The sequence below is a fragment of the Puma concolor genome, chromosome E2 (assembly GCF_028749965.1).
Source record: "Puma concolor isolate L17-30 chromosome E2, mPumCon1.1.hap2, whole genome shotgun sequence".
NCBI classification, from domain to species: domain Eukaryota; kingdom Metazoa; phylum Chordata; class Mammalia; order Carnivora; family Felidae; genus Puma; species Puma concolor.
The window spans coordinates 46,228,656-46,252,313 of record NC_141681.1 but is presented as its reverse complement, the minus strand read 5'-3'; the positions used below and the strand labels follow the sequence as shown (position 1 = coordinate 46,252,313).

The 23,658-nt window shown below is 37.9% G+C and overlaps 1 protein-coding gene across 1 annotated transcript in view; it reads right to left on the bottom strand.

Moving 5' to 3' along the window:
* Window positions 1–3,201: 3,201 nt before the first annotated feature.
* The window catches only part of LOC147573572 (uncharacterized), a 67,069-nt gene continuing 46,612 nt past the window's right edge, over window positions 3,202–23,658 (bottom strand). Inside the window, exons 3-6 of the mRNA XM_086690986.1 lie at window positions 14,331–14,457; window positions 13,720–13,818; window positions 12,433–12,486; window positions 3,202–7,022 (exon numbers count right to left, since the gene is read on the bottom strand). Of these exons, the coding sequence (XP_086547112.1) occupies window positions 5,536–7,022; window positions 12,433–12,486; window positions 13,720–13,818; window positions 14,331–14,457 (1,767 nt within the window). The 3' untranslated portion in view covers window positions 3,202–5,535. The remainder of the gene's footprint in view (window positions 7,023–12,432; window positions 12,487–13,719; window positions 13,819–14,330; window positions 14,458–23,658) is intronic.

Here is a 23,658-nt window from a genome sequence, read left to right as displayed (position 1 = left end):
AATACACTTAGGAAATTTAACAATGGATCACACAATATCATGATCTAACATATGGTACAATTCAAATTTCTCCCAATTACCCCAGCAATTATTTTATTTTACTTTAGGTTTAATTTATGTATTTTAAGTGATCTTTATACCCAATGTGGGGCTTAAACTCATGAACCCAAGATCAAGAGTTGCATGCTGTACCGACTGAGCCAGCCAGGCAACACCCCTCCCCCCAACAATGATTTTAAAACTTCTTTTTAAATCCAGGATTCAAAGGTCATGCATTTAGTTGGCATATCTTATTAGTCTGCTTTGACTTAGAATAGTTCACAGATCTCTTGTATCTCAAAAATTTCATATTTTTGGTACCTAGACTGCTTTTCTTGCCCAGAATGTCCTCCTACATATTTAGGAAAATTATTTCCCCTTGTTTAACTTTGGGCTAAATATTTTTTGAAAGAATACATGGGTGATATTGTATCTTTCTTAATGTATCCTATCAGGGGCCACTTTGTCAGTTCTTCCCATTCCTAATGTTAATTTATTACCCTAAGAACTATAGTCAACAGTCTTATCTACTGAAAACTATATTTTCTTTTTATTTTTGAGTAAACTATGGAGTGATGCTTCAGACTGTTTGAATAAATATGGATACAAATTTGTCCTATCTTTGCCATATGGCTACTAAAAGCATTTGTTGGGGCACCTGGGTGGCTCAGTCGGTTGAGCGTCTGACTTCTGCTGGGTCATGATGTCGCAATTCGTGAGTTCGAGCCCCGCATCAGGCTCTGTGCTGACAGCTCAGAGCCTGGAGCCTGCCTCGGATTCTGTGTCTCCCTCTCTCTTTGCCCCTCCCCACTTGTGCTTTCTCTCTCTATCAAAAATAAATAAAATATTTAAAAATTTAGGGGTGCCTGAGTGGCTCAATCGGTTAAGCGTCCGACTTCGGCTCACGTCATGATCTCACGGTTCGTGAGTTCGAGCCCCACGTTGGGCTCTGGACTGACAGCTCAGAGCCTGGAGCCCGCTTCAGATTCTGTGTCTCCTTCTGTCTGCCCCTCCGCTGCTTGCACTCTGTCTCTCACATTGTCTCAAAAATAAATAAACATTTTTTTAAAAATTTGAAAAATAAAGCATTTGTTGAAAAATCTAAATGCAACCAATGTATATATATATGAACTAATACATTCAAATCTTCAAGATTTGTAACAATTCAAAGGATATTAAATGATCCAAAACGGCTTCATTATCATATACTATCTTTCCTATGTATTTGGATCTATAGCTGAACTTTTAAGTAGTTCTAGTGACCCATTACATTTTTGCTGAAGCTATACTCTTAGTTATTAGAGTTATATCTTAATAGTTGATGGTTCCACTTATCCAATTCCTCTCCTCCTCCTTCCGAATTTTACTGGTTATTTTTCCATTTAGACTCTCGAACTAGCTCATGGTGTGCCTGGGTGGCTCAGTCAGCTAAGCGTCCAACTCCTGATTTCGGCTGAGGTCATGACCTCATGGATCACAAGATCCAGCCCCGCATGGGGTACTGTGCTGACAGTGCAAAGCCTGCTTGGAATCTTTCCCTCTCTCTCTGTCCCTCCCCTGCTCTCTCGCTCTCTCTCAAAAATGAATAAACTTTTTTAAAAAATAGAATTAGTGGGGCGCCTGGGTGGCGCAGTCGGCTAAGCGTCCGACTTCAGCCAGGTCACGATCTCGCGGTCCGTGAGTTCGAGCCCCGCGTCGGGCTCTGAGCTGATGGCTCAGAGCCTGGAGCCTGTTTCCGATTCTGTGTCTCCCTCTCTCTCTGCCCCTCCCCCATTCATGCTCTGTCTCTCTCTGTCCCAAAAATGAATAAACGTTGGAAAAAAAAAAATTTAAAAAAAAAAAAAAAAAAAAAAATAGAATTAGCTCAAATGTTTTAAAAAATTCCTGGGTATTTTTAATTGATATTGCATCACATTTGTAACCTAAGGAATTGTGATTTCTTAATGATATTAGTACTGCAATCCCAGATGTTATATCCATTGATTTTTCCATCTTCTGATTGCTTTGGTAATTTTTATTTTTTCCATAATGATTATGGATATTTCTATTTTTTTTAAATATAATTTATTGTCAAACTGGTTTCCATTCAACACCCTGTGCTCATCCCAAAAAGTGCCCTCCTCCCTGTCCATCACCCACTTTCCCCTCCCCCCCACCCCCCATCTACCCTTAGTTTGTTCTCAGTCTTTAAGAGTCTCTTATGGTCTGCCTCCCTCCCTCTCTGTAACTTTTTTTTTCCCTTTTCCCTCCCCCATGGTCTTCTGTTAAGTTTCTCAAGATCCACATCTGAGTGAAAATATATGGTATTGGTGTTTCTCTTGGATATTTCTACTTAAGCCATGCCCTGACACATACCCATGAAAATTTTGAGATAATAAATGTGTGTTGCTTTAAGCTGCCAACATTGTGGCAATTTGTTATGCAACAATAGAAAATGAATAAACCCTATTAGTGGTCATCCTTCCAAGTAGAAGGTGTTGATTCTAGTTCACAGTTGTTCCCAAATCCTCAGAACCACCTATATCATACCTCCTCAGAGATATCAGCACTAGCCAAGCTAAACCCCACTCTTAAGGCAGTCTGAATCCCAGATACATGGACATTTCCTCTGTGTTCCTGTGGCATCTGTACCAGATTTTAAGTATTAATTATTGCAATACATGTCTAGATTTAGAGCTGTAAGTTCTGTAATTTTGCCCACCTCCCACATGTTTTGCTGTGTAGGATACTCAGTGTCCTTTATGTTCAAAGAAATTCTATTTTGTCAGTATTTCACCCTTAGCCAAATGTTGGTTTAAACATGCATTGGATCAAGAGTCAGATGTTCCTAAAATCCAATATTATTTTTTTTTTAATTTTTTTTTTTAACGTTTATTTATTTTTGGGACAGAGAGAGACAGAGCATGAACGGGGGAGGGGCAGAGAGAGAGGGAGACACAGAATCGGAAACAGGCTCCAGGCTCTGAGCCATCAGCCCAGAGCCTGACGCGGGGCTCGAACTCACGGACCGCGAGATCATGACCTGGCTGAAGTCGGACGCTTAACCGACTGCGCCACCCAGGCGCCCCCCAATATTATTTTTTAATCACTCAGATAATGTGGGCAATAATATTATCAGCAATGTTTCATGCTGATATAAATTTTAGGATTCAACATAAGAGGTTGAATTAAAGGCATTATTTATTATATTTTTATGGTTCTTTTCTTCAGGATGGATGCATCTTGCGACCAAGGAGGAATGATGATGACTTCACTATATTCACTAGAGGTTTAAGATTTTTCTCCAATATTAAACTTAGGCAAATATACACCATAGTAGAGTTTTTTTCATAAATAATAAAATAGCCAAAGGAAAAAATAATTTTGACAATGGATTATATTTACTGAGTATGTTACAGCCTTAATTATAAATATTTGTGTAAATTAACTCATTTGATCCTTACCAAACCCAAGTATGCTAGTGAATATAGCCATGCCCACTTTACATAAAGTATACTAATACATATAAATATGTTTTTAATATAAATACATTGAAATGGAAATAATTAAAAAAAATTAAAATGTCCCCACATTACATTTGGGCAAAATCATTAGGAAAAACTCTGCAAGGATAAGTAACATGGAGGGGAAGAGAGAAAAATAGCATAGCATAGTATGGTCAAAAGGGAAGCCAGCTTACTCTGTCATGTTAGGGGCACCTGGGTGGCTCAGTTGGTTAAGTGTCCGACTTCAGCTCAGGTCATGATCTCACACTCCGTGAGTTTGAGCCCCACGTTGGGCTCTGGGCTGACAGTTCAGAGCCTGGAGCCTGCTTTGGATTCTGTGTCTCCCTCTCTCTCTCTCTGCTCCTCCCCCACTTGCACTATCTCTCTCATTCTTAAAAATAAACATTAAAAAAATTAAAATATGTACATGTTAAAAGGTATGCATGGATTATTTCAACAATGAAAAGCAGACAAGCAAATACAATGTGCCAAGTAGGATGCTACATGTGACATTCCTTATAAACACAAAAAGTGGAGTTAATCACAGTATTTAGCCATAGATGTTTGGTAAAAATGATGGTACAGTCATATATATTAACATTATTAATACACTTAATCACATGGAATGTTCTGTATGACATATCTTGTCATTAAAAAGGCAATTTATGAGACAATTTGAGTAATGTGATTACATTTGCTTTTAAAAATTTATGAAAAGATCTGTTCCAACAATGTGACAGTAGCTATAGTCCCTTGGGAGGATGAAAGGTAAATTTATTGGCTTCTTTGTAGAATTAAAAAATTTAGAAAAAATTATCACAACAAAATATCACTTTTATAAAATAAAAATATTAATTTATATATACAAATAATGATATCATTTTATCAATATTAAAATATATATCTTAAAGTGATGATATTTTAAATAAAATGGTACAGATGTAAAGATATGTAGGTAAAAATTTATTCTAAAAAGATCAATTGAAGAGTTCCCAAATTGGATGTTGGGGTATAAAAAGACTGTCATTAAATACAAGCTTATAACACTAAAAATATAAAATATCATGAAACTGTGCATAAATAGCATCAAGAAATAGGTACTGAATAAGTTGCACTGGAATAAGAATTTTGGTGATGGAGTGCCTGGGTTGCTCAGTCAGTTAAGCGTCTGACTTTGGCTCAGGTCATGATCTCGCAGTTCATGAGTTCAAGCTCTGCTTTGGATTCTGTGCTGACAGCTCAGAGCCTGGAGCCTGCTTCAGATTCCATCTCTCTCTGTCTCTCTCTGCCCCTCCCCCACTCGCACTCTATCTCTCTCTCTCAAAAATAAATAAACATTTTAAAAATTAAAAAAAAAAGAATTTTGGTGAGAACAAAATAAATTCAAATTTTTAATGTACAACTTATAATAATATAGTATTTTAGCTATGCATAAACTAAACAAATTATAGCTATATAAAAAACAAAGTTGATTTAACGTATTTTAAAATATGAAAAAGTACAACAAAAAAGATTTTTTACCTTCTCCACTCAAGATTAGAAAGTTTTAAAAATTGGGGCACCTGGGTGGCTCAGTTGGTTAAGTGTCCAACTTCAGCTCAGTTCATGATCTCACAGTTCATAGGTTTAAGCCCCACATCAAGCTGTGCTGACAGCTCAGAGCCTGGAGCCTGCTTCGGATTCTGTGTCCCTCTCTCTCTCTTGCCCCTCCCCTGCTCATGTTCTGTCTCTGTCCCTCTCTATCAAAAATAAACAAACATTAAAAAAAATTAAAATAAACAACAAAGTTTTTAAAACTTAGAAAGGAATGAGTTGTTGATAGAGGCCTTCCAATATTCATTTTATTCTTATGGTAGTTAAACTGTGAAACACATAAGTCATTCTCATATCAATTATATTTCTACATTTTCTCACCAATAAATTCTTAGGATTTCTCCTATTATGTTTCTAGGGTTTATCTTCCATGCCATGTTACCTAAAAGATATGCTTAAATACAAAGCTTCCTTTATACTATTTCTTACTATTATGAACTTTTTGATGGCGATTAAGATTTGAACCCCTTGCAAAAGCCTTCCCACATTTCTTACACTCATAGGGTTTCTCACCAGTATGAATCCTTTGATGCAGAATAAGGTCTGAAGAACGAAGAAAAGCTTTCCCACATTTGTTACAAGTATATGGTTTATCACCAGTATGGATTCGCTGATGCCGGGCCAGGTATGTTGCACAAGTAAAAACTTTCCCACATTCATTACATTCCCAGGCTTTCTCACCTGTGTGAATTTTCTGATGTTGTATAAGTATTGAGTTTCTACTCAAGATCTTTCCACATTCTTTACATTCATATAGTTTCTCATCAGCATGAATTAACTTGTGTCGAGAAAGTTCTGATGAACGACGAAAGGCCCTTCCACATTCCTTACATTTGTAGGGTTTCTCACCAGTATGAATCCTCTGATGTTGAGTAAGATCTGAAGACTGACGAAAGGCTTTTCCACATTCCTTACATAAATATGGTTTCTCACCTGAGTGAATTCTCTGATGTGCTGTAAGTATTGAGCCAGTACTAAAAGCTCTTCCACATTCCTTACATTTGTAGGGTTTCTCACCGGTATGAATCCTCTGATGCCGAATAAAGGCTGAAACATTACTAAATGCCCTAACACAATACTTACATTTGTAAGGTTTCTCACCAGTATGAATTCTTTGGTGTTGAGTAAGGTATGAGGAATGACGAAAGGCTTTTCCACATTTTTTACATTCATTGGGTTTCTCACCTGTGTGAATCCTTTGATGTACTCTAAATATTGAACTTGTACTAAAAGCCTTTCCACATTCATTACACTCATAGGGTTTTTCACCAGTGTGAATTCTCTGATGGCGAATAAAGGCTGTACCATTATTAAATTGTCTAACACAGTACTTACATTGAAAGGGTTCCTCACTTGTATGAATGCTATGATGTAGAAAAAACTGTGAAGCATTAGTAAAGGCCTTCCCACTTTCTTTAAATTCATTAGATTTTTCTTTAGTAAAAATTATCTGATGTTGTATTAAGTGTGGGCCCCTATTCAAAGACTTCATACATTCCTCACGTTCATAGGATCTCACACCAATATGCACTGTATGATGTGAACTAAGTTTTGAAGTTCTACCAAGGGCCCTCCCATATTCCTTATAGTCATAAAATTTCTTGGCTGTATGACTTTCTTGATGTGTAGTAAGTTTTGAGTCCTGTTCATAGGCATTCTTATATTTTTTGCATTCATAAGATTTCTCTTTGGTATTAAATGTTTGAGGTAGAGAGAGAGATATATGCTGAATGAAAGGGGACATGTCTTCAGAGGTACACGAGACTTGGCCAAAATGTTTTTCCTGAGATCCTTGTTTAAGTCCATGCTTAGTAAATCCTTCCATTATAACCCATTGAGATGAATTTATTTTATAGTTATCCTTTTTCAGAGATAATTTCTTGCTCTCACACCTAGATTTATATTCTGAAAGAAACCACAAATAAGACATTCACTTTTTTTGGTGGTGGTGGGGATAGACACAAAACTTAGAAAAGGCAGAATTACATTGACATTAATCTATAAATGTAAATATAAATTATAGTTCTTATATGGTGGTACAATTTGAGAGATAAAGTATAGAAATTGAAAAGTGATAGAGGGGGGCGCCTGGGTGGCGCAGTCGGTTAAGCGTCCGACTTCAGCCAGGTCACGATCTCGCGGTCCGGGAGTTCGAGCCCCGCGTCGGGCTCTGGGCTGATGGCTCAGAGCCTGGAGCCTGTTTCCGATTCTGTGTCTCCCTCTCTCTCTGCCCCTCCCCCGTTCATGCTCTGTCTCTCTCTGTCCCAAAAATAAAAAAAATAAAAAAAATAAAAAAAAAAACGTTGAAAAAAAAAATAAAGTTTGAAAAGTGATAGAGGAAGGCATGGGGGAAAGGGATCAGAAAAAGATTAAGTCAATGACTCTTAAAGTTTGGAATAAGTTCAAAGTATACTTCAGCAAAAACCCAAAAGTCTGATAACCTAGTCTAGGTTATTTAATAGGTAAGTAATTTCTCTCACACATTCAGTGTAGCAAATATCATAGGAGGATATTTGCCAGTTTCTAGCAAAAATTATATAAGTATTTATCCTTTGAGCAATCCCAGTTCTAGGAACCCAAACATAATTTTAGGAAAGAATCTGAAGAGATTTATGCAGAAAGTTATCCACCACAGAACTATTTGTAAGAGCAACTGACTATAACCAATCCAAATATCCACCAACTTGATACTACTTGAACTCACTGTAGTGTATGCACACAGTAGAGTTCTATGTAATTGTATAAAGAAATAAGAAGTATCTATATATTCCTATTGAATGATCTTCATCACTTTTTTAAGTTAAAGAACAAGGTGGAGTAAACTGTATCTAGGGTATGCTGCTACCATTTATGTAAGAAAGAGGATATATAAAGATATGTGCATAGATGCTCACATTAAACAAAACAGAGAAAGGATAAATCATGAAGTTTATACAAGATATACTATGGTGGGGGAATAAAAAAATGGGAGGGGTAAATTCAAATATATAACACAAATGTAGTAGAAATTGATATTAGGTGAGGAATATGCTATTTTTGCAACTTTTTGTATATATAAAATTATTCCAAAACTTAAAAAAAAGAAAAAAGGAGTCATGCCCATAAAAATCATGAAAAAATATGTACTACTTCTATTGAACACTTTCTGGAAGATGTAGGAATAGTGATGAGACTAGAAAGGAGTATCAGTTACAAGCATAGGAAAACAAAAAACAAAACTGAAAATATTTGCAAATTTTGTGACTGCATGGAAACTCTACTAACTACTGGAACTATTATTTCTAATAATTAATGAGTTATGGCAAAAATAAACATATAATGCCAAGAAAGATAAGTCAGTTTTTTATGTCTTTTTTTTTTTTTTTTTTTTTTGCCACTGTCTATATGGAATGATTTTCACAACTTGTTAAAAATTATTGAAAGAAAACCAGGACAGTAAAAAAGAGTGCAGAGAGAATAATATCCCATGTAAAAGCAGGAAGGAGAATTAAGAATATAAATGTGAATGTGCTTTATTTCTGAAAAAATAAATGCAGAAAGGATTAATCAGACTACCCTAACCCCCACCCTCACCCCCCAAAATCTTTTTACCTAGATTGAGAGGGGCAATGAATGAGAGGCAGAGAGAAAGGAAAAAGAGCAGAGAGAGAGGGGAAGAGAATCCCAAGCAGGCTCCACACTGTCAGCATGGAGCCTAATGCGGGGCTCAAACTCATAAACTGTGAGATCATGACATGAGCCGAAATCAAGAGTCAGATGCTTAACCAACTGAGCCACCCAGGCGCCCCCTAAGTATATTTTTATATTGACTTTTGAAGCATGTAAATGTTTTATATATTCCAAGTATAAATTAAGAAAAAACCTAAACTCAACAATTAAAATAAACTGCATATTAAGCTGAAAATGCACAAAAAAGAATTAATCTAGCAATTTTTCAAACTGTACTCTGATTAGAAATCCTTAGTGTAACATATTCTAAGGGAAAACAGGAAAAGAAACAAAGTGTAATAAATCATGAATATGGCTTCAGGTAGGTTTTCCTGTCAGTAGTTGTATGATATTCTAATTTTGAAACCGTTCTGTAGTATTGGGACAGAGTCCCAAGTCTTGGGACAAAAGACTTGAGTAACTATACTCATGTTGGAGGAAATAGGGTTTTTTCACTGTTCAAGAAAAAGTTACAAAACTGAAATGCAGAAAAGTGAGACAGAATCTCACCTTTGGACTTCAATTAGAGTTATTAGTATTCAATTATGAAAGATAGTTTCCTGAGGCACCTGGGTGGCTCAGTTAGTTAAGCGTCTGACTTCGGCTCAGGTCATGATCTTGTGGTTCGTGAGCTTGAGCCCCGTGTTGGGCTCTGTGCTGACAGCTCAGAGCCCAGAGCCTGTTTCAGATTCTGTGTCTCCCACTCTCTTTGCCCCTCCCAGCTCACTCTCTGTCTCTCTCTCAAAAATAAAGATTAAATAAAAAGAAAATAAATAGAGAAAATAAAGAGAGAGAGACAGGTTCCTGTCTCTTTCCATTTAATGGATATAAAAGCAATGACAATCCAGTAGTAATAAGCACACTACACACTCATATTGGTCAATCAACACCATTCCCTATTAAAAGAAACTAAGACTTTTTTTAAAAAAAAATTTTAATGTTTATTTATCTTTGACAGAGAGACAGAGCATGAGCAGGGGAGGGGCAGAGAGAGAGGGAGACACAGAATCTGAAACAGGCTCCAGGCTCTGAGCTGTCAGCACAGAGCCCGACGCAGGGCTTGAACTCACACTCACAGACTGCGAGATCATGACCTGAGCTGAAGTCAGACGCTCAACTGACTGAGCCACCCAGGCGCCCCAAGAAACTAAGATTTTAATGAGCTGGCTAATTCCAAGTCGGGAGCAAGAATAATACAAGATGAGACTGGAACATATTTTTGTTCCAGGAAACAAGAAGGTCATTAAAGATTCATGCACTCATGAAAAAAAAAGGATGCAGAAGCTAGTTGTAAGGGGCTTTCAATGGCCAAATATGAATGATAGTTTAATATCAAAAAAGAATGATTACAAAGGGTTATAAGATATTGATTTTTTTAAAAGAAGCAATGAATCTGTAGTGTTTCTCAAACAAAAGTGGAAAGAAAAATCTCTTTTTAATAAAGCAAGGCCAACCAATAAATGCAGAAAGAAAGCGATAAAATTAGAACTTTTCTAAACTCAATGTAATAACTGTTTTGAATAAGAATGAATACCAAACATTTTGGGTGAAAGATTTCTACAGGATAGTTATACAGTCTTCAAGTATTACTGCACTAATTATTTAGTATTTATTTATAAGGGGGGAAATGTACCTTTCCAATGGAAAGTTCTGGCAGTCATCTCCAATCACCTTGACTTTGCCTCCTGATATGATGAATTAAGAAGTACACAACCCTGGGGTGCCTGGGTGGTTCAGTCGGTTAAACATCCAACTTTGGCTCAGGTCATGATCTCATGGTTTGTGAGTTCGAGCCCCATGTCAGGCTCTGTGCTGACAGCTTGGAGCCTGGAGCCTGCTTTGGATTCTGTGTGTGTCTCTCTGTTCATGCTCTGCTCTGTCTGTCTCTCTCTCACAAAAATGAATAAACATTAAAAAAAATTGTTTAAGAAGTACACAACCCCAAGTATCAAATCAGAAAAAATTGCTTAATGTGAATTCAATATTGGGGTTGTGCTTAGATAAATCCTGAATGTAAAACATTATAGGACAATTTGACATTCACTGTTAAAAATATTCTTGTTTTGGGGCGCCTGGGTGGCGCAGTCGTTAAGCGTCCGACTTCAGCCAGGTCATGATCTCGCACTCCGTGAGTTCGAGCCCCGCGTCGGGCTCTGGGCTGATGGCTCAGAGCCTGGAGCCTGTTTCCGATTCTGTGTCTCCCTCTCTCTCTGCCCCTCCCCCGTTCATGCTCTGTCTCTCTCTGTCCCAAAAATAAATAAACGTTGAAAAAAAAATTAAAAAAAAAATATTCTTGTTTTGAAAAAAAAAATGGGCAAGATATTGTTCTTGATTCCAAGACTAAAAGAAACATAGAATAATTTATTTTTAAAAAGATACACATTCCTCAAGATGATGTAATAAAATTGAACATATGCATTGTATACATCGCTGGAAAAAGCTTTAAAAATCGTCTACTTTTAGGGGCACCTAGGTGGCTCAGTCAGCTGAGTGTTTGACTCCTGATTTTGTTGTGGTTGTGAGATTGAGCCCCACATTGAACTCTGTGTTGAGCGTGCAATCTGCTTAAGACTCTCTCTCTCCCTCTCCCTCTGCCCCTCTCCTGCTCACCTACACTCTCTCTTTCTCTCTCTCTATCAAAAAAATTGTCTACTTAAAAAAAATCGATCATACTGGGCACCTGGGTGGCTCAGTTAAACATCTGACTTCAGCTCAGGTCATGATCTCGCGGTTCACGAGCTCAGGCCCCGTGTCGAGCTCTGTGCTGACAGCTTAGAGCCTGGAGCCTGTTTTGGATTCTGTGTGTCTCTCTCTCTCTGTCTCTGCCCCTTCCCCACTCGTACTCTCTCTCTCTGTCTCTCTCTCTCTCTCAAAAATAAATAAAACATTAAAAAATTTTTTTAAATCAATCATACAAATATGGGAAAAATCTATTTACAAAAGAAAGTATAGAAGAATGGAAGTTTCAATTAGAAATTAAAATTGGAAGAATCTGGAAGACAACCTCATTATGCAAGTATATCTCTATTATTATATATTAATATTATATCTAAAAGTTTATTAAGAAAGGAAGGCATATGATATAGTGTTTTAGAGGAAATCCATGATGAATTTGTATATATGTGTGTGAGTTTGTGTGTGTATATAATATAAATGCATGTAATATGTGTGCTATAGTTACCTATTTATGGGATGTAAAAACTCATTTTAAAAATTGATTTTGAGGGGCGCCTGGGTGGCGCAGTCGGTTAAGCGTCCGACTTCAGCCAGGTCGCGATCTCGCGGTCCGTGAGTTCGAGCCCCGCGTCGGGCTCTGGGCTGATGGCTCAGAGCCTGGAGCCTGTTTCCGATTCTGTGTCTCCCTCTCTCTCTGCCCCTCGCCCGTTCATGCTCTGTCTCTCTCTGTCCCAAAAATAAATAAACGTTGAAAAAAAAAATTTTTAAAAAAAATTGATTTTGAAAGTTAACTTCTATCTGTTCACCAGCAATTCAGATGAAAACATGTCCACTATATCTAAACTTCTTTGATTTGACTTGGAGAGGCAATGTAGCTTATGAGCTAAGAAGCATGTACAGCTTGGGTTTAAACCTTATCTCCAACACTTACTAGTTGTTGACCTTGGACAAGTTACTTCAAGTCTCTGTGTCTCAGTTTCCTCTTCTGTAAATAGGAAAAAATAGTATTTTTGAAAAATAAAAATCTAATTATGTCATAGTTCTGCTTAAAATCTTTTACTTATTTCCACTTCACTCAGAAAAAGTTCAATCATAATTTACAATGTCATCATAAACTGACTCTTTCCAACATACACATCTCTGATCACAGCTCATACTCTTCTCCTCTTTGTTTGCTCTATCCCAGACATTCTGGCCACCTTGGTGCTCCTTATACACAATGAGCCTGCTTGCCTCAAGACTTTTGTACTTACTGTGCCCTCTGCCTTGAATCATCCATGTTCATGACCTTCTCCCTCACTCCCATTCTATTTTATGCTGATTGCATGCATCATGCAATGCTTGATCATCCTCCCTCACCTCAATCTCTTCTTGCCTGCAACCTCTACTATCCTATTCCAAGCACAGGACCTTTATACCCAAAACTCTCTACCAAGGTGACTGCAATCACTCCTAGGGCTCCAACTATTACAACTCTGTGAGGCTTTTCCACCATTTAGTCTTTAGCCATTTTCCCTGGTTGTGGTATTTGAACCGCAAATAATTCCACAATTATAATTAATTCCACATTTTGAATAATTTTTATGGATTTTTTAAAAAGTTTTTATTCAAATTCCAGTTACTTAACATGCAATGTAATATTAGTTTCAGGTGCATAATATAGTGATTCAACACTTCCATACATCACCCAGTGCTCATCACAGCAAGTGTACTCCTTAATCCCCATCACCAATTTTTCTCAATCCCTAGGCTATAAGTTTCTTAATAGCTGATATATTTTATAATGTTCTAGAAAAATATTCTCCACAACACAGAATATTAGGAAGTGTTGGCTGAAAGAATGAATACATGAATAAAATAATGACTAAAAAAACTGAATATATTGAATACCAAAATGTTTAAAGGCATGACACATGTATAGACCAAAGGCAAGAGAGAGTGAACTAATGGAATTAGATCTCACATAAAAGTAGAAGCTTCTCATTAGAATTACCTACTAGGAATAGGCAGAAAACATGAGAGAAAAGAAGCATGGAGAGTATTAGGTTGAAGATGGAGGTGTGGGCATTTGGAAGTTCATAGTGTAGTTTACTTTTCTTAATAGTTGTGGGACTTTGAGAGGAGATTCCTCCAAACATCTCAAAGATGTGGTCTCCTCACTGAGCAGCTGGTTTATATCCAGCATTCCTTTTCCCTTACATAATCATCAATCACTTACCTAGGTACGGGTCCCTTGTCAGTTCACTGTCAAAAACACTCCAAGGCTCCTTCCCTTGCTCCAGTAAAGAAATCACATCTGGCTTGGGAATGCAAAGTCCTACTCACAAGAGAAGAAAGGAGATTTTTGTTGTAGGTATCCCAGGACTCAAATCCTGTCCTGTGAACAGCAAATAAAAGGTGATGCCACTATTGGAAGGGCCACAAAAAAAGCAGAGAAGATGGAGTTGGCCTTGGGACCAATGAAACTACATATTCCTGGGGTGCCTGGGTGGCTCAGTTGGTTGAGTGTCTGACTCTTGGTCTTGGCTCAGGTCACGATCCCAGAGTCATGGGATCAAGCCCCACATCAGGCTCTACACTGAGTGTGGAACCTGCTTGGGATTCTCTCTCTCTCCCTCTGCCCCCCTCCCTTGCTCTCTCAAAACAAACAAAAACAAAATAAAACAAAAAAAACAAAGCCATACATTCCCAACTCTACAAATCTCAAGCCATTTCTTTAGGAATAGGGAAAAGAAATACATAGGATATATGAGAGGAGTTGAGAAATTCTTCTCAGGGAAAGCAAATATTCTAGAGCACTCTAGACTTTTTGGGTAAAGGTATACTTACCAACTGAGACCAGGTTGCTATAATTTTCCAACATTACATATTTGTACAAATTCCTTTGAGTCGAGTCCAGGCATTCCCACTCTTCCTGAGAAAAGTCGATAGACACATCCCTGAATATCACAAATCCCTGAAACAAAAAACCTGAGTTATTCTTGTGTAATGAAAATAAATGACTTCATGGTAGAAGGAAAGATGAGAAACAAAAGGAGAGGAAGTAAAGGAGAGTTTTGGAGAAATGGAAAAGAAAGAAATGGAGAGCAAACAGGGTGGGTTCAATACCTGTGATATGAGTGAAGACTAGAGTTAGTGTTAATCAAAGAGCAGGACTCACACAACCCAATTCCTACAGATAAAAACTGCCCAGTGAGTGAATTCCAAGGTCCATTCTTGTTTTAAAATATACTAAATCCAATTAAGAGGAACATCCCAATTAAAAAACTAATGAGTATGTAGTATATTCTCAGTAAAGAGGAGTATGCTCCTGCTTCCCCTTCCTCCCTGAAAACTCAAATTATAAATAATTGGTAAACTCTTGAAAGGGTATCAGAGGATAACATTTTAGAATAATAGGAATATAAAGAAGATCTTAACATTTTGGGGGTGCCTAGGTGGCTCAGTTTGTTAAGCATCCAACTCTTGATTTCGGCTTGGGTCATGATCTCACAGTTGGTGGGTCTGAGCAGAGCCCACTTGGGATTCTCTCTCTCCCCTCTCTCTCTGCCCCTTCCCTCCACACCCTCTCTCTGAAAATAATAAATAAACCTTAAAAAAATCCAAAAATTTTCAACAATCAGAAAGCAGGTCACATGAAATGTACCAGAAAACAGAAACACAACGGCCTGCTCAATAGTGGCCCAAAATGGGGTGCATGGGTGGCTCAGTGGGTTAAGCATCTGAGTTCAGTTTAGGTCATGATCTCACAGTTCATGAATTCGAGCCCCGCATTGGGCTCTGTGCTGACAGCTCAGAGCCTGAAGCCTGCTTCAGATTCTGTGTCTCCCTCTCTCTGCCCTTCCCTCACTCATGGTCTCTCTGTCTCTCAGACAAAAAATAAATAAACACTAAAAAATGCTTTTAAAAAAATAGTGTCCTAAAGTGACAAACAAAACAAAATTTAAAATGTTAACAAATTTAGGGCTGCCTGGGTGGCTTAGCCAGTTAGGTGTCTGACTCTTGGTTTCCACTCAAGTCCGTGCTGGTGGCACGGAGCCTGCTTGGGATTCTCTCTCTCCCCTTCTCTCTCTGCCCCTCCCCCACTCATACTGTGGCTGTCTCTCTCAAAAATAAACTTGAAAAAAATTTTTTAATGTGACAAATTTTGCAATACTGAGATATGAACTCTCAACTAGAGTCATTTATTCAGTCAAAATTTATACAAATGTGAGGTTGTATAAGACATTTCTGCAGAAGCAAAGGATCACATATGTTATCTCCTCTGCACCATTACTCTTTTGTTGTTTTTTATTCTTTTATTTAAAACAAAATTTCAGCTTATTGAGGTATAATCAACAAATGAATTGCATATGTTTAAAGTGTACAATGGGATGATTTGACATATGTTTATTTTATGAAATGATTACCACAATTAGGTTAATTAACATATTCATCACTTCACATAGTTACTATGTGAGGTAACATAAGTGAGAACACATAAGTTCTACTTTTTTAGCAAATTTCAAGTACATAACACAGCATGATTAACTATAATCACCACGATGTACATCAGATTCCCAAAGTTAATTCATCTTATCACTGAAGGCCTATACCCTTTGACCAGCATATCCCTATCTTTTCCTCCAACCCAATCCTCCTTTGTAACCACCATTTTATTCTGCTTCTGTGAATTGGACTTTTTTTTTTTTTTTTTTTTTTTTTAGATCTCACATATAAGTGAGATCATTACAGTATTTGTTTTTCTCTGTCTGGCTAATTTCAGTTAGCATAAAGTCTTCTAGATACATCCATATTTTCATGGCTGAATAGTATCTCATTGTATGTTGCTGTCTTTCTATCTATCTATCTATCTATCTATCTATCTATCTATCTACTTACCTACCTACCTACCTATCTATCTAGATGTCTATAAAGAGAGCTCACATCTATTTTATCCATTCATCTATCAGTGGACACTTAGGTTGTTTCCATATCTTGACCATTGTAAATAATGCTGCAAGAAAATGAACATGGTAGTGTAGATATCTCTTTAAGATACTGATTTTGATTTCTTAGGATATATACCCAGAGATGGAACTGCTGAATCATATAGTAATTCAATTTTTAATTCCTTGAGAAATCGCCTTACTGTATTCCCTAGTGGCTGTACCACTTTACATTTCAACCAACAATATACAAAGTTTTCTTTTTCTCTATTTCCTCACCAACACTTATCTGTTGTCTTTTTAGCAACAGGTCTGAGATGATATCTCATTGTGTGATCTTCAGATTTTCCCTAGTGATTAGTGATGTTAAGTACCTTTCTCTTAAAAATTTTTTCATGTTTGTTTATTTTTGAGAGAGAGAAAAAGAGCACACGACTGCAGGAAGGGCAGAAAGAGAGACAGACACAGAACCTGAAGCAAGCTCCAGGCTCTGAGCTGTCAGCACAGAGCCTGACACAGGTCTTGAACTCATGGACCGTGAGATCATGACTTGAGCCTGTCAGAGGCTTAACCGACTGAGCCACCCAGGCACTTCTAAGCACCTTTTATATACCAGCTGGCTATTAGTATATCTTTTTTAGAAAAATTCTATTCAGGTCCTTTCCCCATGTACAAATCATGTCATTTGTTTTTGTTTGTTGTTTATTTGTTTTGTTTTGTTTGCTACTGAGTTATATAAATCCTTATGTATTTTGGATATTAATGGCTTATCAGATATATGGTTTGCAAATATTTTTTCATTCCATACATTGCCTTTTCATTTTGTTGACTGTTTCCATTGCTAGGCAGCTTTTTAATTTGATGTGGTCCTGCCTATTTATTTTTGCTTTTGTTGTCTGTGTTTTTGGTGTCATACCCAAAAAATCATTGCTCAGATGAATGTCAAAAAGCTATTTCTTTGTATTTTCTTCTAATAGTTTTATGGTTTCGGATATTACATTTTCTTTATCTTGTCATTCATTTTTTCTTTGCTCCTATCTGACTAGGTAATGTCAAATGACTTGTCTATGACTTCACAGATTCATTCTTCTGCTGGGTTAAGTCTGCTGTTGATGCATTTTTTCCTTTCACTCATTGTATTCTTCAGCTCCATATTTCCTGTTTTTCTTTTTTATGATTTCTATCTGCTTGTTAAACTTTTTTTGTTTGTGCATTGCTTTTCTGATTTCATTGAATTATCTTTCTATATTTTCTTCTTACTGAGCTTCCTAAAACAATTATTTTGAATACTTTATTGGGCAAATTGCATGTCTTCATTTATTTGGGGTCTGTTACTGTAAAATTATCATGTTTCAGGGCATCTGGCTGGCTCAGTCAAACATCTGACTCTTGATTTCAGCTCAGGTCATGTTCCCAGGGTCATGGGACCAAGCCCTGCCTCTGGGTCCTCACTGAGCATGGAGCCTGCGTAGGATTCTTTTTCTCTCCCCCTCTGCCCCTCTCCCCTGCTTTCACTCTCTCTCTCTAGAATAAAAAAAAATTTAGGGGCACCTGGGTGGCTCAGTTGGTTAAGTGTCCAACTTTGGCTCAAGTCATGATCTCACAGTTCATGGGTTTGAGCCCCATGTGGCGCTCTGTGCTGACAGCTCAGGGACTGGAGCCTGCTTTGGATTCTGTGTCTCCCTCTCTCTCTGCCCCTCCCCTGCTCATGCTCTGTCTCTCTGTGTCTCAAAATTAATAAAACATTTAAAAAAATTAAAAATTTTTTAAAATTAGTTTTCTTTATTTTTGAGAGGCAGAGAGAGACAGAGCGTGTGGGGGGGAGGGGCAGAGAGAAAAGGAGACACAGAATCAGAAGCAGACTCCAGGCTCTGAGCTGTCAGCACAGAAGCCAATGCAGGGCCTGAACTCACGAACCATGAGATCGTGACCTGAGCCGAAGTCAGACGCTCAACCGACTGAGCCACCAGGCACCCCACATTAAAAAAATTTTTTAATTTAAATTATCATGTTCCTTTGTTAGTGTAATGTTTCTTTGATTTTTTGGTGTTCACTGAAGTTTTATATTGTGTGTTCACATTTTCAGAAGCAGACTCTTCCTCCTGTCTTTACTGATTTGCTTCAGAGGAGAAATGCCTTCTTTCAGCCTTTTCTGTGGACTGAAAGGAGGTAGTAAAGGATGTTTTATATCAGGACTGGGGAGCAAAAGAGCAAAGAGTTACATAAGGGATCAAGAAAGAGAAAAAAAAAAAAACATTAGCACAGTGGCAAGAGAATATTCTGGTATAAACATAAAATGGAAAATCTAGGACAATAGATGGTAAGTAGACATGAAAACAAAACTGTCCAGATGGGCTCACTAGGCAGATGGAAGACCATGGGACACTCTCCAACTAACAATGTTCTATACCTTGTGAAAATTGTATGGTGCCATTAATGAAAATTGACATTGTTTCTAAAGTTGGGGTCAGTTACTATAAAATTATCATGTTTCAGGGCATCTGGCTGGCTCAGGCTATAATTATACAAGCAATGTTTCCATGAATAATATCCTTGTGCATGTGCCTGACACCAGTAAGATAAAGTCCTAGAATTGGAATTGCTGCTGACAAGACATGAATTTTAAAGTTTTGAAGAAAATTCCAGCTGGCCCCTATTGAGGCAGTACCTACCGATTCAACTTGCCTACCAAGATGGTGTGAGAATATTATTTCCCACTCTGTGCCCAACATTTGCCTATATGAGAAGTAAAAATGGAAGTTCTCATTTATACTTCAAATAATATTGATAATTATTTTTACATTATAAGAATGAGTGCTTCTGCCTAGTTGTTATTGCAGTTCATATTCTATGAATTATTTTTTCATATTCTGGCCACTTAAAACTTTTTTAATTTATTTTTTTAATTTAATTTTTATTTAATTTACTTTTTATTTATTTTAGTTTCAATTTAATTTTTAATTTATTATTTTTGAGAGACAGAGTGTGAGTAGGGGAGGGGCAGGGAGAGAGGAGACACAGAATCTGAAGCAGGTTCCAGGCTCTGAGCTGTCAGCACAAAGCCCGATGTGGAGCTCAAACTCACGGACTGTGAAATCATGATCTGAGCCAAAGTCGGATGCTCAACTGACTGAGCCACCCAAGTGCCCCTGGCCACTTCTTTTTAAAAAATTTTTAAATGCGGGCGCCTGGGTGGCGCAGTCGGTTGAGCGTCCGACTTCAGCCGGGTCATGATCTCGCGGTCCGCGAGTTCGAGCCCCGCGTCTGGGCTCTGGGCTGATGGCTCAGAGCCTGGAGCCTGTTTCCGATTCTGTGTCTCCCTCTCTCTCTGCCCCTCCCCCGTTCATGCTCTGTCTCTCTCTGTCCCAAAAATAAATAAACGTTGAAAAAAAAAATTAAAAAAAAAATTTTAAATGTCTATTTATTTTTTGAAAGAGAGAGAGAGAGAGCAGGGGAGGGGCAGAGAGAGAGGGAGACACAGAATCCAAAGCAGGCTCCAGGCTCTGAGCTGACAGCACAGAACCCAACATGGGTTCAAACCCATGAGATCATGACCTGAGCCAAAGTCAGAAATTCAACCAACTGAGCCACCCAGGTGCCCCTATATTTTGGCTACTTCTTAATGTGTTTAGTAATTTTCCCTTATTGAGATTAGTAGTAAGTTTGCATTTGCAACTTACATTGCAATATTTGCAACAAATGTATCATAGTTTATAAAAAAAGGCAAAAAGTCATACTTGTCAATCTTTTCCACAAGGGACTCCTGGTTTTGCATGATTTAAAAATATTATCTTCTTTTCAAGCTGACATGGAACATTCACCAAGATAAACCACATTCTGGAACATAAAATATAGCCTAACACTGAAAAGAATAGAAATCATGCAATGTCTACTCTCAAATAACAATGGAATTAAAAGAAGTTAATTAACAGAAAGATAACCAGAAAATCACAAAATATATGGAGATTAAACAACACATTTCTAATATATAGGTCAAAGAAGAAATTTCAAGAGAATTTAAAAATATTTTAACTAAGTGAAAATGAAAATACAACATATCAAAATTTATGGGATGCAGCAAAAGCAGTTGCTCTAGCAATTAATGTATATATATTAGAAAAGAAGAAAAATCTAAAATAAAAAATCTAAGTTCCACCTTAAGAAACTAGACAAAGAACAAATTAAATCTAGTGGAAGCAGAAAAAAAAAAAAAGAAAGAATAAGAATTAGAGCAGAAATCAATGAAATTGAAAATAGGAAATTGGGGCGCCTGGGTGGCTCAGTTGGTTAAGCTCTGACTTTGACTTGGGTCATGATCTCACAGTTCATGGGTTTGAGCCCCATGTCAGGTTCTGTACTGACGGCTAAGAGCCTGGAGCCTGCTTCAGATTCTGTCTCCCTTTCTCTCTGTGCCTCCCCCGCTCATGCTCTGTCTCTTTATCTCTCAAAAATAAACATTAAAAAAAAAATAAAACAGGAAATTAATATAGAAAATCAACAACACCAAAAGATATTTTTTTAAAGATCAATAAAATAAATAAGACTCTAGATAGGCTAACTAAGAAGAAAATACAGAAGATGTGAATTGCTAATATAAGAAATGAAAGAGGGACAGCACTACATATCTCATGGACATTTAAAGATAATAAAAAATACTATGAACAATTATGTCCACAGATTTGATAACATGGATGAAATGGAATAATTCCTTGAAAGAAATAATATGCCAACTCATACAAGATGAAGTAGACAATCTGAATAGGTGTAAATGTATAAGTGAAATTGAGTCAATTCATAACCTTCTGAAACAGAAAGCACCAGGCTCAATGGATTCACTGGTGAATTCTATCAAACAATTGATGAAGAAATTGTTCCAATTCTCTACAGTATATTTCAGAAGATAAAAGCAGGAGGATTACCTCCTAAATCATTTTGAGACCAGTATTACCCTAACACCAAAACCAGACGACACATTACAAGAAAAGAAAACTGCAGACCAGTATCTCTCATGCACATAGATATAAAAATCTTCACAAAATAATAACAATTGAATCCAAGAATATATAAAAACAATTATTCACCATGACCAAATGGGATTTGTCCCAGGTACAAAAGTCTGGTTCAACCTTTGAAAATAAATTAATGTGATCCATCAGATAATCAGACTAAAAAATAAAAATCATATGATATCAATAGATGCAGAAAAGCATTCAACAAAATGTTAACACTCAAATGTGATAAAAAGTCTCAACAGAATCACAGAGAGGGGAGCCTGGATGGCTCAGTTGGTTAAGTGTCCAACTTCTGCTAAGGTAATGATCTCACGGTTCATGAGCTTAAGGCTTTCACTGAACTGTCAGCACAGAGCTAGAGCCTGCTTCAGATTCTGTGTCTTCCTCTCTCTCTGCCCCTCCCCCGCTCACATTCTGTCTTTCTCTCTCTCTCAAAAAAAAAAAAAAAAAAGAAAAACAATAAAATTTAAAAAATCACAGAGAGAGGAAGATGGTGACACAGTGGGAAGACCCTAGGCTCACCTTGTCCCATGAACACAACTAGATAATTATATATCATCCTATATACCCCAGAAATCAACCTGAAGACTGACAAATCAAAATCCACAACTAAAGGGAGAGAAGAGGTCACATCAAAGAAGGTAGGAAGCGTAGGGGTGCCTGGGTGGCTCAGTCGGTTAAACATCTGACTTCCCGGCTCAGGTCATGATCTCTCAGTCTGTGAGTTAGAGCCCCTCGTGGGGCTCTGTGCTAACAGCTCAGAGCCTGGAGCCTGCTTGGGATTCTGTGTCTCCCTCTCTCTCTGCCCCTCCCCTGTTCACACTCTGTCTCTCAATAATAAATAAACGTTTAAAAAAAAAAAAGAAAAGGTAGGAAGTGTGGAGACATGCTTCAGGAGAGAAATGGATTACAGGTGCTGTAGAGGGGAGGGAGCCATGATAATAGACAAAGGCAAGAGAGAGAAAGGAGCACACAAGGGAACACACAAGAAAACATTTCGCCAAAGCCATTGGCTTGGAAAATGAGGGGAGCTGAATTTCGGGAGTTCTTGCAGGTAGGGGGGCTTAAAGCCTGGAGTTTTAAAAGTCAGTGGGCTTGGCTGGGATAGAGCCTGAAGGGTACTGTGCTGCTCCTGGAGAGAAGGCAGACAATCCAGGGACAGATAGCATGGAAACAGTGATCTGAGAGTGCCGGGGGCAGAGCGGGGAGATTCTTTACTCCTCTCAGAGCGCATGCCTGAGAAAACAGTGTTCACAGAAATACCTCTCTGTAAACAAATGGCCAGTACCATTCCCCTCCCCTGCCCCCCCCAGCATAAACACAGAGCCACCTGCAGGGAGCAGTATAGCTCCACCGCTGGCTGCCTAACTTGAAAACACCAAGCCCCACCCCACTGTGGTCTGGAGGGACTGCCCTTCTCAGTCGTGCCTGCCTCGGTCCCAGCATAGCAGTCCCCTCCCCCAGGAGACCAGCACAAACCCCTGACCATACCATATCTCTTGACCACTGCAGTTCTGGTGGAGGTGGTTTCATTTTACAAGCACACCAGAGCACACCTAATTAAAACTCACCACATTCAGGCCAAGGACCAAACACTGCCCACAGCAGGCAAGGACAGCCTCTGCAGACAACTGCCCTGATGCATAGAGCAGCCAAAACACAACAGCAGAGCACACACAGCACACACCAGAGATCTTCCTAAAGCACCAGGCCCTAGGTGCTACATGACTTCTTTCAGAAGATCATTACTTTTAGGAGCAGGAGAGAAAACTGCCTTTTCTAACACAGACAAGAAGGCAAAGACCTAGATAAAATGCAAAAATGAAGAAATTTATCCCAAATGAAAGAACAAGATAAGGCCATGGCAAGATATGTACGCAAAACAGATATAGGTAATGTGCCTGATGGAGAATTTAAAGTAACAATCATGAGGATATTCACTAGGGTTAAGAAAAGAATAGAAGGCATCAGTGAGACCCTTACAACAGAGATAAAAGAGTTAAATAAATACTTAATCACAAATGAAGAGTGAAATGAACAAGATTAGAAATACACTTCTTTGGTTAGGCTTATTCCTAGGTACCTCATTGTTTTTGTTGCAATTGTAAGTGGGATTGATTCCTTAATTTTTTTCCTGCTGCTTCATTATCGATGTATAGCAATGCAACAGATTTCTGTATGTTGATTTTATATCCTGTGACTTTACTGAATTCATTT